This window comes from Rhea americana, unplaced genomic scaffold (genome assembly GCF_003343005.1).
Source record: "Rhea americana isolate MKP2758 unplaced genomic scaffold, rheAme1 scaffold_166, whole genome shotgun sequence".
NCBI lineage: Eukaryota > Metazoa > Chordata > Aves > Rheiformes > Rheidae > Rhea > Rhea americana.
Window position 1 is genome coordinate 13,433 of NW_028185772.1, and position 16,417 is coordinate 29,849.

Here is a 16,417-nt window from a genome sequence, read left to right on the forward strand (position 1 = left end):
TTTTTTTTTCTTTTTAGGAAGCTCTCACTTCACATTAAAATCTTGTTTTGGAAAGCTGGAAATGTCACAAGAAGAAAAAGATAATTATGACTTAAATAGTGTTTTACTTATTACTTGACTCCCCAGTCTGGTATTAAGCAGCTTTAAAAATAAGAAGTCATGCCATTCAAACTATACCGCTTTCTCCCTCTGCCTCCTCCCCCGAAACAAACAAAAAAAATAAAATAAATAAAAGGTGAAGATGACTTCTGCTTTGGTACTTCCTTCCATTGGACTTGAGAGAGAACTGCCCAATTTATAAAGAAAATAACGCAGTCAAAGATGGCTATTCAAACAACTCAGAACTGAATTTAGCCTAGGATAGGTGCAATAATGAAGAAAAGCAAACAAATCAATGAAAACCAGTTCATTCTACCTCCTTTTAAGACACACAAGAAGTGCCTTTTTAATGGCACATTGTGAAATGCTGAAGGATTTTGTATAAATTATATATGTATAATTATACATACGTATATATGTGTTTGTATATATACATATATATACATAGCTTATACAAGATACTATTAAGAACAGACCATTTGGAGATATAAGCTAACAGCTTAATTTCAGAGGCTTAGGACTTATAAAGATGCAGGAAAATACAATATACATTGAATATCAAGGGTGGTGAGTTTTTTTCTAAGTTACATAAAAGCTGTGCAGCTTACCTCGAATGGGACCCAGTGCTGCATCTTTTGCTAATGCAGTCAAATCACTACCAGAGTATCCATCTGTCATTCTTTGTGAAGAGAAGGGATTGGCAAAAAGGAAAAAAAAAAGGAAGCAAAAAAAAAAAAAAAAATGCTGTAAGTCTCTTCACTTTAACAGCATTAAAGTGTTACTTAATCAACAAGAAATACCATTTATATGTGATTTTGCAATTTTAAACATCAGAAATGTATTTGACATAAGTGATATATATTTAGACATCTGTTCCAGATATTTAAATTTAAATAAAATGTTCAAGTCCTAATAAGCTAGGAAAGGTAAAAAGATACCAACCAACAAGGATCTGTAGATAAAAACCTAGTCTCAACGATACTACTGTTTCTGTTATAAAAAGGCACTACCATTTGTCATCATTTGTCGTAAGTTAATGTAAAAGTGGAAACTCAACTGTTCTTTATTCTTTCAATCCAATCAATACAATTAGAATCGAATACCACGTGCACTTGCTATGATTAGATCATATGATCAGTTTTCTGACTAAAATAAACAGCATGCAGTTTTAGTTGACTCTGGAGTCAGAAAAAGTGAAAATGTACAAATATTACTACAAATTGAACAGGATTATCTGACTTTGAAATTAAATAATAGTTTCACAATGTGCCATTTTTGAAAAGTCACAGTAGAGTGCGACATTCTACTTATCTAAGAGAGTAACTACAAACCTTAAAAAAAAAGAAAAAAGAAAAAAAAAAAAGATGCAACACTACTTAGTGGGTTACACCACAGATAAAAAAGCCTGTTCACTAGAAATAACGCTTTTTTTAAAATGGTGTTGAAAGTCTGGTAACAGACAGGCTCTTAAAGCACTTACCAAGCTTTTCAGAGTGTGGTTCTCATCAACTGTGAGCTTTTCAGGATTTCCAATCTGCATTTTCATCAGAGTACTGAAATAGTCTATAGCTTACACATGGAAAACAGGTCTCTAACACTGCTAGGTCTGACTCACTAACTGATTCCAAAGTTAAGATGAAAGCTTAAAACTGGAGATGCTAACAACCAAGAACAAGGTGAGGGACTTGACATGGCTGCAACAGTCTGAGCCACAGCCTCAGTACTAATCTGCAAAAGCCTAAATATTTTTAACATTAGCTTCAATTAAGAATGGTTATATTTCAACTTGGAAATGAGATGAGAGTGGGGAAGTCCTTATTCAGAAAAAATGGGTTCTATCAATTGGAGGGTGGGTAAGTGCATATGTCAGACACGTTTGAGTTATTTTTCTGTTTGTGACCTATACCAAAATCAGGTAACAATCCAAAGCTTTATTCTATTCAGACAGACAGTGTCTGTATACTTCCAGAACAATGATGAGAAATCGCAAACGATAGTTCTTCAGAGTGCCTGAACAGCAACTCCTCAGCTCAGTTTAGTTTCAGCCAGCTGCTCTTTAATGAATAGGTAGTTTTATTATGGATTATTTAAATTTTCATAGTGACAGTGGTTGTTTAATTTGTCAGTGATCTGTTTAGGATCCCACATGTGAGGATCCAGCAATGGTAGTGGCAGTAACTTGTATATTCAAAGTTCAATTGATTAAAAAAAAGGAAAGAAAACGAGAAACCACCATAAGTAAACTGAAAGCAAAATAAATTGTGTTATCTATTGTTTATAATATGACAGGCAGGCAGACATAGATTATCCAAATTCTCAGAATCACAAGAAAGAAATCAAAGCAAAGACCCCTGCTCTGTGGGAGCTTTTTTTTCAGATGTATTTTCCAGTTAACCAATAAAATACTTTAATATTAAAAAAGCTCTCCAATGAAACAAGAAGCCACCAATAAATACTTCCAAAATTTGCAAGAAGTGGAAGAACAGTATCTGGCTACAGCAAAAGATGCATTGCTTGGTCTTTTAGAGATAACTGATTCCATTATTGTTTTTAGAAAAGAGCTGGGGGGTGGGGGGAAGAGTTCACAAAATAAAGTATGTTAAATACTAATCTCTCTCTAACCAAAAGAAAGATGGCAGATGAAAAAGTGACCTCAACCTTGGTATTTTGGATAAACTCTTTAAAAATGATGTGCTTAAGTTACACTTGTAATTTGGTGCATAAATCTGCATTTAGAATCCAAATCACCGTCTTTTTCCTTCAGTTAGCTATTATAGCAGCCTACATACAGCCTGAGCTAGCCTTCTTCAAGTACAGAGAAGATTTCTTCATTTGGATTACACATCAAGTTTTTGTAACGTTACTAACATGAAAAGATGGACAAATGCCACATCCAACAGTATACTCACTTCTGTATCACTACAAATTGAACAAGAGACTGAACTACAGACACTGGAACATTTTTGATACCGCACATTCAGTTTTCTTCACTCCCTCCTGCCCTAGGCACTTTATCTACTTTTTAGTCTAGCTTCCTTCACACCCATGACAAATGCTGTGTGGGAAAAGCAGGTATTTAATCTGAGGATGATGCACAGTAGCATTGTACCAATAATGAAAAAGATAAGAAAACAACTTAGTTTCATAACAGGAAAAGCATTTAACCAATATTTTTCCAATCAAATATAAAATATTAATTAAGATATTGGAAAGAATCCAAGTTAACCAATGCTTTCCAGTCTATGCTGGTAATACCTTAAAAAACACCCCAGCATTATACAAGCAGGAAAAAAAAATGTTTCTTATTCAAAATATATGCCAAGTGGAAAACTGGTACTGTCTTTTGGCATCAGGGAAGAGAGCTGGCTTGCCTGAGGCATGGGTGGGGAAAAATATCTCACTCCCTCCTCCTCAGAAAGGAAAGCACCAAGTAACACTTTTCAACAATAGACCTGGGCAGGAGAGGAGGAAAAGGCAAAAAACCACACACATTTATATAAAAAGTATAAGGGAGCCACATGTTCATATGACCTGAAAGAAAAGCATTTTTCTGATGTCTTCTAATGTCTTCCCAAAATACATGCAATTCACTCTCAGTAAGTTTTTTTGCTATCTGATGATTAACATTAGTTATATTCAGAACTAATAAAATAGTCTGATTCATGCAGTAAAAGAACATGCTCATTTAAAGTTATAAAGTACTCACCTAGCTAGTTGTGCCAGCTCTTTTTGCGTCAGTGGACTTCCTTGCTTGCTTAGGAGATTTTTTAGCAAAATCAATCTTGTCTGAAAAACAAGATGCATTTCTCAAATGAAAAACTCATTGTTATGCTAGACTACTTCTGTTGTAACAACAGAACTACCTGTTTGTCAGGTTAGGTTTTGTGCCTCACTCTAGTATAAACTTGCCTATAAAGCTTATCATTAGACTGTACATAATAATCTCGAGAGGAAGAAGTAGATTTGATAACAATTAGAATTAGTTGGACCCTTGATCTAAACAGGCACTAAATAACACACTAGAATCCTTATCCAAAGCCCTAATATGACGTTCAGCTGAAGAACAATACTTTAAGAAAGCTACATTCATCTTTTGCAACAAACATTCTCTCTAATCAGCTGAGCCTGCTCCTGCAAGCCCTACTCCAGACTTGTCTGTGTCTGCTGGTGTATAAGCAATTCCTCACTAACCAAGAAATACGAAGTGGCTGCTAGATTTACTCCTAGTAAGCACATCAAAATGTAACAGCTTAAGACAATCATGGCAATTAAAGCACAGTGTATATGGTCAAGCTGGGTCAGCACTTCATTCATCAGATTGTTAGCCGTAATCATCCACTAGGATAAGTTAAGCATAGTCTATAAAATATCATTTATTATATTTTACAAAATTGATCTTGAATTGAAGAAAATGCATGCAAACCAATACTTACTTCCTCATTTGGTAAAGATACATACACCCGTTTGGTGAATCGTCTTTAAAAAAAGAAAAAAGATTATCAGTCAGAAATGATTAGGAAAAAAAGAACCAAATAAATCTTTTCTAAGACCATTCTAAGAACTTCTGCATTGTGGCCTCTTGCCATTAGATGAGGCATATGAACTGGATACAACACGGATTAGTAGCAATAAAACTAACTGTGTTCACAGTAAATATTAAGTACAAAATTACACGAATTATAGACATTACTCTTACTAATCCTGTTACAGTGGAAAACAAGAAGCAGCTGAGGCTGCTGTTGGCTACTGTTTCCTCTTCTCAGGAGCCCAAGTCAGATAACATTGGAGTCTAAAGTGTACGTGATAAACCTTCTCATTATCTGTACTTGCATTAAGTAATTGTATTATGTGGTTATACTTTTCTACCCATTAGAACAGCTACGGTTTTTCTAGAGAAGACTATCTGTGGTCAAGCTAACACGTTTCTGTAGTCCATAGAGACACAATGTTTGGTTTGATAAATATGTTAAAAATTCACTTTTATCGAATTCTAGGGAACAACATCATATTTGCATTTAAAAAACAAAATGCATGAGCCACTAGTGACACCTTACTCTTAACAGTGTCATGAAACTCCAGATAGAAAAATCTTTCAAAGGCACAAGTATCTTTCCTGACTATCAGCAACAAAATGAAGCACCTCTTCACTGCACAAAAAAACCCCAGTCTTTAGAATCATTAACAATTTTTATTTGTTCAAAGTTGACAAGCCTATATTTCTCAATGAAGAATGAAGAAAGAAGCAAGTATGGGAACTCATTGCAAAGAAGGCCTAAAGGCAAATCCACCACAAGTGCATGGGACATGCCACTGCATGCATGTAACTGCACAAGTCCAATATTCAGAGAGAAGTAATACTAGATTTAATTGGTCAAACTTCTTCCTTTAGCCTGCCATTAAGATTCAAATAATAAAAGCAGCAATACATAAGATAAAAGGGTTATGAAATGTTGACCTGGTCAGGCACTACTGTTTCAGACAATTCCAAGGCCATCATGCTTGTCCACAGGAATCCCAAAGGACGAGAGGGGTACCTCTTTGAGAAGTTAAATTTAACATTGCTAACTTTTGCCAAATAGCCCAAATTTTAAAATAACCAAGCATCAAAACCTGTTGTTCATAATAAACATCATATTCTTGTATTCAAACTAAGGAAGAGACATTTTGATACCTGAGAACAGCATCATCAAGCTCCTGTGGCCTGTTGGTTGCTCCCATCACTAGTATTCTGTCCTCTCCAGAAGACTGCACCTATAATGTAAGAGGACAGCTTTTGGTTTATATCAAGCAGTAATGCAGCAAAATCAGTTAAAGACTTGCCGTACTTTCAGTGCACTGCTAGAATCTTACTGTAAAGAGCTCACATTTGTTATGCTTTCTAATTACCAATTAATAAAAAGTTTACAACACATATTTACTTCCTTCTGCCTACCCCCAGATACTTGATGTCCAGTTATGTTCCTTGAAAAGTTTTGCAAGAGCACAAATATTGGTCTGCAATTATACTTTGCAGTGCTGGAGGGAAAAAAAAAAAGGCAAAAGCACTCAAAAGCTCTGTCATCCAGAAATAGTTGCATTTAAAAAAATGCAAGATACTTTTTGTTGTGGGTTTTAATACCTAACACTGTTTTGAGGCCTACAAAGAATAAGCAAACCAAAACTCTGGGCTAAGGCACAACCGGAACCACTTAATCACATCAGACATCTCTCTAATATAGGTCTTACCAAAAGCTAGCAATCAAAATGAGTAGTTATTCAGTAGTATACAGGCACAGATTTTTGTCCTCAATTCACTCAATTGCAAGACTTGGTTTATATTCAAGATTATGAAAGTTTACAGTTTCTGAACTGCAGAGAAAACATGAAGGTATCAGAGACTTTTCATCATTCATCTGGTGTCAGTCCCTCATGGACTTGCTAAATCTTCAGACACACTAAGGTAGCAATTCTTCTGTTCCACAGAAGAACTGTATAATATAGATATATCGATTTTCAGTGTTCTAACTTACTATGTCTAATTTTCTCCTATTCCTTTTATAGAAAACTGGAGAGAAGAGGAAAAAGGATACGACTTATTTCTGCACATCATTGTCATGTTGGCATTATCCATCCTGATCCCTCCCACTCTGGACAATTTTCTCACAATCTTTGCATATGGTCATCATCTTCCGTACCTTACTACTCTTGCTCCATCACTGTGCTAATGGAGTAACAATTTCACATGCAACAGTACTATCTGACAGAAAAACATTCTGATTTTCATTTCTTCTCCTACCACACAACCATGAAACCCAAACACCCAGTTCTTTTACCTGGGTATTGCATGTGTGTTATAATATTCTTTTTTTATCCTGCATCTTTGGGTTAGGATAAAAAGGAGGAGAAAAAAAATAAAAAAGCTCAATAAGATGCATACTAACAGAGATGAATCCTTCCTGTGCATCACAGCTGTGTAAACCAGCGGTCAGAACTAGTCTGTTTGAAATCCTCCTCCCTCAGGTTTCACATTATTCCTTGACAAAGTGTATGCTTTTGAGAGCTCTCCCTCAATAAAAAAAGATATTATGAAAAGGCATCTAATGTTCTTTTGCCTTGCCAGAGTGAAGATATGCACTTCAAAATGTGCCGCTGCAAACAAGGATTTAATTCTGACCATTCCACAAGTGTCCCCCTTGCCCTGTGGGATCACTTTTTCCTCACAGCTCCTTTATTATTTCTATTGGTATCCTTTATCTTCTTTACCCAAGCAGTCTTTCAACTCACCATTTCAGCTCATCTCCAAATTACTGGCTGCAACCTTTCACTCTAGACTGACAAATAGCTCTATTGCTGTTCATTTTTCATCTGTTAACTATAGTATTTTGGAAATATCAATCAAAGGGAAAAATAAAAAAGTGCTAAGCCTGAACAGCCAAATACTATTTGTGCTTCATTTGCAGCTTGTACTGGCACCCACTACATTAGCCAATTCGGCTAAATTAAACAATACCCAAGACTAGATACTTACACCATCAAATTCTATTAAAAATTCTGTTTTTAGACGTCTACTAGCATCATGCTCACCCTCTCTTCTTTCACACAAAAGGCTATCAACTTCATCTAAAAAACAAACAAACAAATCTTAGTTAGGCTTGCAAGATTAAAGCCCTCATATTTGCCTAAGTTACGAAGTTAATACAAGACCTCACCAAGAGAGCTCAAATCTTCATTCCCCAGGAGACAGACAGATCCTGGTAAAGTTAAAAAGTCTCTACAGTTTTCCAAATAGATTTCTCATGCTACCATGTGTTGTCCTTTAAATATGTATTACCAATAAGAGATAAGATTTTTTTCTCTCTAGATAAGAGAAAAAAAATCCTATTGGATAATATACTGCATTCAGGACAAGCAAAACCCATTTTCATGTTTCAAGTTGAATATAGAAGTGGACTGACTCTGGAAAGGTAGTATAGCGTATGTGTTTTTGAGGGCATTTCTTCTGGTTATTAACACCAACTCAGAACAGAAATCTAACACACTGTCTATGTGGGACTACTGATTAGTCTGCCAGTTATTACTGAGACACCTTTCTTGCTCTGGACTGCAGAATTATCCGAAAAAGTTTACCTGACTCTAAGAATGTCTAAACATTTAGGAAAATACACAGGAAACCAACAGCATTTAAGGTCTTACCTATAAAAATTATAGAAGGTTGAAGTTCTCTGGCTACTGCAAATAGAGCACGTACCAGTTTCTCCCCTTCACCCACCTAAGACAACAATAAATTGTTTTTGTGGGGATTTTTTTTGAAATAGTTTATTACAAGAGAGCTAACATAAGGACATGCAGAAAGAATTGCTTACAAACAATAATACTCAATCCATCCTTACACTTTCAGACTACCACCAGTTCAGTTTAACAAAGGGCAGCATTCTTTTAGTCTCAAAGGTAACATTATGACTTCACTAGTGATTGCAGTTTGGACTTAAGAACAGTTTGGTGCTTTTATATATACATATGTGTGTGCGTATGTGTATATATATGTATATGTGTATATATATGTGTGTGTATGTATATATAATCTGTGTGTATATATGCATATATATACATGTGCATATATACATCTGTAGATAGATAGATATAGATAATATATCTCAGAGGGAGCTTAGGCACCCATTTCCATTACTTTTTCATAAGGAAGAAAAGACTGACAAGCACTGTTCTGTGTGACAGGTAGGGTCATCTGGAATTGAAAAAGCCTTTGACATTAAGGTATCACAAACATAAAATTTTGACTTCATCAGCGACTTTTCTACAATTATGGGCAACCAGTTCACCAAAGATTCATCAGATGTCCTTAGTCTTCTCAAGCACCAATTATAATATTTGTGTTTTCAGATTAACGTGATTTACAGCTGCTACTTACATATTTTGAAGTTAGGCTTGCTGCACTTATATTAAAGAAAGTAGCATTTGATTCTGCAGCAACTGCTTTGGCCTAGAAAGTAAAAATAAATAAATAAATAAATAAACACACACTTTTAAAATGTCAGACTGAAGATAGGTCATTCTCTTTTGAAAGAGCTTAAAGTAGATTTCACACAAATACAAATTGTGTGGAAAAGCAAACAGACACATTGACACAGTTCAGCTAGATCAAAACTATCTATATAGAGTGTCCATATACCCTCTGAGTTATTCTGAACTCAGTACTGAAATATGCCTCCATACTCAAAGGTCAAAAACACACCTCTGTTACATATACTGAGAAATACAGCATTCCTCACTGATTACTATTTGAAGACTGTTGAGTTAGTCTGCAACCAGGTATTTCAGATTATGATTTTCAGACCTGCAAACCTCTGCTTTTGAAGCTGACAGTCATGTCCTGGCTGATGACAGAAAAAACCCTTTTCTTTCAAAGGAAAACGTTTGTAAATGTTACAGAAAACTTCTGTACAGGCCACTTACAGATGGGAATGGTTAAGTGGTCCAACCACTAGAGACTGTATTTTTCTAATCACAACTCCATAGCCAACTATAAATTGCTCACTGAAGAATAAAAGTCTCCAATTCCTCTCAAAAATATACCGATTGAGTAGATATTCAAAACAGTTAAAATTCAATTAGAGTGATAATTTAGTTGGTTCCAACTACATTAGCAATTCCACCTTTCTTCTCACCCTATCTTTAAAAAGGCTGTTTCCAGAGAAAAGCTAGGAAAAAGAATCAGTTCAGTCAAAACACATAATTGCACAAATACCCTCATAACAGTTTCATCATCTTTAAGAAATAATTTTAAAAAACTGTATGACCAGAGGATCATCAGATGATAAGCCATTATGCTCCAGTAGATATAACATGACTCTAACAGACAATCTGCAGCATTCAAGCTCACATGCTTCTGAGCCGACCCAGCTCTCCTTCGAGCCGAGGCACCGTGCAGCTGCAGCCACGTCACATGACGCAGGAAGACCACAACGCTCCAGGCTGCTGCACAGCCATTTCACTCTAGTTCCCTCAGCCTGGCACATCAGGCTGAGAAAACAAGAAGCCAGACAGTCCTAGAGCACCTGTTTCTTGCACAACAGTGTGAAAGAAATATGCAAAACCCTTTCTTGCTGCTTTGCTGCCTCCCCGGTTCCAAAAAGTGCCTGCACTCCCAGCATATTTTAGTGGATAGCAGACTATTTAGATTAACAGCTGATGCACACAATTTGCCACGGTACTTCTTTCTCCAGAAAGAGAACTTGGACTTAAATTACTTAAATTAAGTTTTATAACATTATTTGTGATATTAAAGAGAATTAATTCAAGAACAGCTTAGTAGTTTACTCTCTCCTCTCCCCCCTCAAAAAAAAAAAAAAAAAAGAAAGAAATCACTTATGGTTAAGAATAATTTTGTATTTTCAAATTAAATTGAAATCCTAACATAAATCCAGGAAGAGTTTATGGTTCATTATATATTCATTATATGATGACCCATAGTCATCATCAAGAATCTTTTCACTGTTAAGAGACTGGAAGTGCCCAGTTAAAGAACAACATCTCAGTGTCACTGACCAAAACCGTTGCAATGTCACCTTCATCCCTCCACAGTTGGGAATTCCCCAGTGTAAGCAACCGTAAGCTTATCCCAAACTCTTCAGAATCAAGAAAATTCTCCTGTGTTGCGATGCACTTTAGACTTTTAAGAACCTAAGAAAAATGTACCAAAAAGGTACGAGCAGACATGTGCATACATACTACATTTCTCTGCAACAAACACAGACATTGGAGGTAGCTCCAAAAATAGCTTCAACCTCATTTAAAACATAATGTACAAACATTGCACTGGCAAGCTTCTCCATTGAAACAGAAAAATATCACCTTCTTCCATAAAAGGAATTGCTTGAAGAATAGTTACGTATGAAAAGCCATCTACTTATTAGCATTTGTTCAGAACTATGCAACATAAAGCATTGCTGAAACACACTGTTCAGAGAGACTGAAAACCACTATTCACAGTTATGATTTATAGCCATCAACTCATGCAAGCAGTAGTTTTCTCACCAACATTGTCTTCCCATTTCCTGGTGGGCCAAACAGCAATAGTCCACGTGCAGGAGCTCTAAGTCCTGTAAATAACTGAAAAATACATTATAAATTACCTTCAAAGAGTTAAACTGTTACAAACCTAGTATGTGCACACTTGGACTTACTAATTGGACTCATGTTAGTAAATTTCTGTAAAACTGTAAGAATTTTTTTCTGCTTTTTATTAAATACTAAGGAAAGTATTAAATACTAAGGAAATCATAACATCTCTTCTAAGACCTTGCCAGCATTAACAGCCACTAACTGACTTGTTTTAGAATCATGATCTGCTTCAACCAGCTCTGCTTAGAGAAGAAAAATAAATTACTCTAGGAGGAAAGAAAGAAAAAAAAAGCAATAACAAAAAGCAGATTTTTTTTTTTTTTTTGATTTACTTGTGTAAGAAAATGGCTTAAGATTGAGCTGTGGCTCATTAAATAGCATTGGTAGCAATAGAAACAGGGCTACAAATGTACAAGCTCTTAGAGATTTATACTGTCTATTAGTAACTTGAGCTAAGGCACATCACTATTGTTTCCCCACATACTAGTTTAATTAAGTTTCGATCATTCTGTGCATAGATGTACTGTGAAGGGAGAATAAAATGCCATCACACATGCGTAAAGGCAGACCAGTCTGTCAGGTTTAAAGAATCAAATTCAAGTTAAAAACGTAGCGCATACATGCACACATGCGTGTAGGACAGAACTCTGAGCGGCAATGCCCCTGTTAACGCTACATGAAAGAGTTCCATCTTCCTGAATTTTTTTTTCAATGAGACTTAAGTTTTGCTCCAAGACTATCTGAAATATTAATCACCACCTACTCCCTCCAAATTCTCTTTTACCACTTGTGATCTCCTCCCTCTCATTTTGCATTGTATTTCTTTGACACAGTATAAAATTGTACCAATCATATCTGGCACTATGGCAACCAAATCTACAAATTCTCATTCAATACTTAAAAAGACTGCTATTCCTTGATGCTTTAACTTAGCACTTTCTGGAGAGTTTTGCAGTGGTAAGAATGAGGTCCATAATGAACTGTATTTTAGCTTCCAATAATTCCTTAGCATAAAATTAGTAGAGTCAAGAATCACTGATATAAAGTGTGTTCAAATACCATTGTCAGTAGGCATTCTATTATCAGAAATGACTGCATTTCAAGTTTACCCTGTCTATGAGATGATCAACTTGCATTTTTTCTAGTATTTCATCTTTCACAACATTTTGGTTAGGCTTGATCCCTAAAAACAGTTATCAACATGATTCTTTGCTCTAATACATACTACTTACTCTCCAAATTCATTGCACAATTTTAACCCAAATAATTACACTGCTCAGGTGTTTCTGCTTCCATGTTACACTATCATGCACATCTCCTGCCTGACTCATCTTGTTTGAAATCATTCTTTGGAAGCTTCATCATTTTCAAGTATTCCAGACCAGATCTTAAACTCTCACTTTTGTCTTTCTCCAAACAGTCTAACTGCAACTGCCATTTGTTACTGAGACAAAGCTTTTAGATTTTTCTTAATACCCTAATTATACTTAATAAGTGGTCTGAACTAATAGCTACCATTTTACTAGCATCTTATTGTTGAAACAGTAGCAATTACATTTAAGGCAATGATTTCTCTCCATTCACTTCAATTCTTGCTCTCCTACAAAAATATCATTAATTAGATTGTTTTAATGCAAGTTTTAGGCCCAGAAGTCCATTATGGTCAACACTGAAGTAGCATTTAATTGAATAAATATTTCCCTATAGTTGCCCCATCCATCATGTTCTTTTATATATTAAAAAGAAACAAACAAAAAAAATGTTTTCCCTCTAAGGAAGAGGGTATAAAATTTTGCAGGTTTCTCTGTTCCTGTTATATATCAAACTATTCCAAGGTCATGCCTATTGATAGCTACACAATTAAGGAAAAGTCCTTACTGTAACTATCAACAATTATTGGGAGAGTCATAACTATTCTAAACCTCACACTTCAAGGACTTTCCCACCCAGTTTATTGAACAAGTGTTACTAAACAGAGAAGCTGACATCCTAAAGCACTCGTTAACATAACACTGAGACACTAGAATGACATTTTCCTTCTGTATGAGAATACCAGAACATGCATATTTGATGCCAAAGTTTTGTTTTCATCAGGCCTAGTATTTCTGTGATGCTGTATCAGATTTGGGATTCTTTCTGTCACCTTTCAGAGTCAAAATTCGTATTAAAAGGAAATTGAAATACCACAAAGCAACTCCAATCACCGGCCAGCATCCCAGACACACACACCTCTGCATACAGCTTCTGCAGAGGTTTCTAGAAAGACCAGCATCTTCAGAAGCTAGCTAATTAAAAAACACACACAAACAAAAAACCTCAAGTGGCTCATAAAATCCCACTGTGATGCAGACCAGACCTGAGCCTAGCAGAAGCCTGAATAATCAATTTCCATCAAGTCCCAAAAAGGTTAAATTCACCCCCAAATGTCATATGAATGAACTTGCTTGTTCACTACTAACTTCCCTGTTGTGAACTGACTGTTTAGAATATCTAAATACCACCCACAGAGAGAATGTAACCACAATACCCATTTAATATTTTCCATCAGAGCATATCATAACTTTACTTATACAATCTCATCTGTTTTTCAATTCTGAGCTTTGTCTCTTAAACATCCATCTAAATTGGCTGAACAGCTTATCATCTGGAAGAGTCAGCCTCAGTAATTTTCAATTTTATTTATTTATTTAGAAAGCTACCACCTCAGTTACTTTATCCTACATTAATCAACCAAAAGACTAAAAATTTCATGGTAGCATTTTAACACATATGTTCTTCGTCCTTTTTCAGGAAGGCTATCACCACACAGCTATTGAATCCTGTCTGTGCTGCTCAGCACTGCTTTCAAGAATCACCACTTCATGTGTGAAGTACAATACATTTCTTTGATTCTATCACAGAATGATAACAATACTCAATTGCTTACCTCAGGTCTAAGAGAAGGAAGGATAACAATTTCTTGCAAGGCTTGCTTAGCCAATTCCTGCCCAGCAATATCATCAAATTTGACAGCTGGCCCACTAACAAAGAAATAGAATACTGATTAGTCTAACAATGAGATACTCTTTTTTTTTTTTTTTTTTTTTGTAGCTGACTCATTTAAAGCATTTGACTATTTATACAGAACCACTTTGGCGCAAACTACAGTTTGCTATACTACATATTTCGCAGTATAAGCTTTTTTTATTTGACTTTTCATTCTATTAGCCAAGTAACAATTAAAAAAAAAGCATATTTTCATTCCGAGAGGAACAAGACTATTGAATAAAAAACGAGTTAAAGAAGGTTTCTGAGTATCAGCGTACAAGAACCTACTTCTCTTCAGACTCACCTATCAACAATTTCATTCAGGATGAGATTAGCTAGATTACTGTCCACATTTCTAAATACCTTCATGTCTTTCTTTTTTCGAGCAGCAGTGGTAGGAGTCGAAGGCTTATTTGTTCTGCTGTTTTTAGGAGCAGCCTTGAGGGGAAGAAGGGGGGGGGGTTAAAAAAAAAAAATACCTTTAAACCATATTGTTAACAAAATTTCTTCTAAACTCTATTTTCTCCTGTAAAGTCTAATGTATTAGGAAATACCAGATATTCTTACACTGTATTTAACCACAAATCATGCTGTTATATTCAGCCACAGGTAGAGCATCTTAGACTCTGGTATTAAAAAAAAAAAGAGCAAAAGACAATTTAATATTGAACTCAGATTTTATAAAGAAGAAAATTAATTTAACTAAGGTGTACACCAAAAAAGACAGCCACAGATTTCCAAAACGTAAGCAAAAACATCTACTGTTATAATACTCTGATAACAGGCCTCTTAAAAGCCCTCATATTTTAGCAACAATAACATTTAACAAAGTTTATGTTCTTCCTGCTTTATGCTTCTTCTGCCAAATTTTCTCATCTTTGTTCTTCTTTACTGTAGTATGGGAAAGGGAGATAGAAAGAGGAATGGAAATAAGGAACAAAAGAATTGCAGCATTTTTCTGTCTTACTAGCATACAACTTAATTTTATATTTCAATCACAATCTATCCATAATTAGCCTTCCAATGTGGTTGCAGTGCAACCTGTGCACACATACTTTCGCTGTGAAAGGACACGTGGAAAAAACTCTACAGCTCTGGAGTAAAACTTACCTTCTATATTGTTTACATACTAGGAAAAACATTTGCCTTTACTCTGGCTAGGTCCTCATCAGTTTCCCATGCAGACTTCAAAACAAAGTATTATGCTTATTACTACCACTACAGTTAAACGTCATCTTTGTCACCTTCTGGTTTCTAAAATTCACTCTGCAGCTTAGTCTAGAGCACATTGGCCTAAAATTGATTTTTAAGATTACAGAAACATATACTTCTGTTATCATACCACTACAATACTACAGTAAATGCAGTAAATCCAGAATTTGTTCAGGATTTTACATGAAGCGTCCAAGCATAGACAGGTATATCTACCCTTAGCATACCTTATGAGTTGAAGCTGCAGGATTAGTTGCTGGTCTAGATAATGAAGAAGCTGATATCCCACTGTAGCTAGGTGTTCTGTGGTGACCTGAAAGGCCTGTGGGTCCAGTTTTTGTAACAGTTTTTGAACGGGGAAGAGAATTACTCGTGTGTGTTAACGGATCCTTCTTTTTTGGAACTGCTCCACTCTCTACAAAGAAAACCAATGTCACGAGAACATTTTTAGCAATCTTACTAACTAGCACTCCTATGTTCAGCATCAATTCCAACCTGAAGGTAACACTGTGCATGTAGTGTAGAATTAGAATATAGGTTTTATATGGAGGTTTACAATACTTTCGAGGAAGTATTAGCTGTAGCTTTCTGCTAAAGTAAGTTTTGAGAATTTTTGTTTTTTTAAAGAAAGGAGCTCTCAAAATCTACAGCTATCTTAGAAGTGCTGGAAAGTCGAATTCAAATCCTGTAATAAGGGAAGAACATCTTCTGTTACTTGAGAGGAACAGACAGAACACAGACCAAAAGATTATTTTCCCTAGAACTTCTGAAAATGATTATTATAATAAACACCCAAATTTCAATACACTAGATTCAAAGCATCCATTCACTAAGTGATGTTAGCAGGCCTGCTACATTGGACACTAGCTAACAATCTATCGAGCATCTTCCATGCATAGAAGCTTTACTAAGGCATTTTAGTTTGGGAAAACTAACAGTTATAACTAGAAGGAACTATCAG

At 35.5% G+C, this 16,417-nt stretch overlaps 1 protein-coding gene across 4 annotated transcripts in view; it reads right to left on the reverse strand.

Annotated features, from left to right (window-relative positions):
- The window catches only part of SPAST (spastin), a 36,929-nt gene that overhangs the window by 3,896 nt on the left and 16,616 nt on the right, over window positions 1-16,417 (reverse strand). For all 4 annotated transcript variants that reach the window (XM_085300581.1, XM_085300579.1, XM_085300580.1 and 1 more), the window contains 11 exons: window positions 15,684-15,871; window positions 14,549-14,682; window positions 14,144-14,237; window positions 11,131-11,205; window positions 9,005-9,076; window positions 8,272-8,347; window positions 7,607-7,698; window positions 5,771-5,850; window positions 4,533-4,575; window positions 3,806-3,885; window positions 708-778 (listed from right to left, as the gene is read on the reverse strand). In XM_085300581.1, the coding sequence (XP_085156707.1) occupies window positions 708-778; window positions 3,806-3,885; window positions 4,533-4,575; window positions 5,771-5,850; window positions 7,607-7,698; window positions 8,272-8,347; window positions 9,005-9,076; window positions 11,131-11,205; window positions 14,144-14,237; window positions 14,549-14,682; window positions 15,684-15,871 (1,005 nt within the window). The remainder of the gene's footprint in view (window positions 1-707; window positions 779-3,805; window positions 3,886-4,532; window positions 4,576-5,770; window positions 5,851-7,606; window positions 7,699-8,271; window positions 8,348-9,004; window positions 9,077-11,130; window positions 11,206-14,143; window positions 14,238-14,548; window positions 14,683-15,683; window positions 15,872-16,417) is intronic.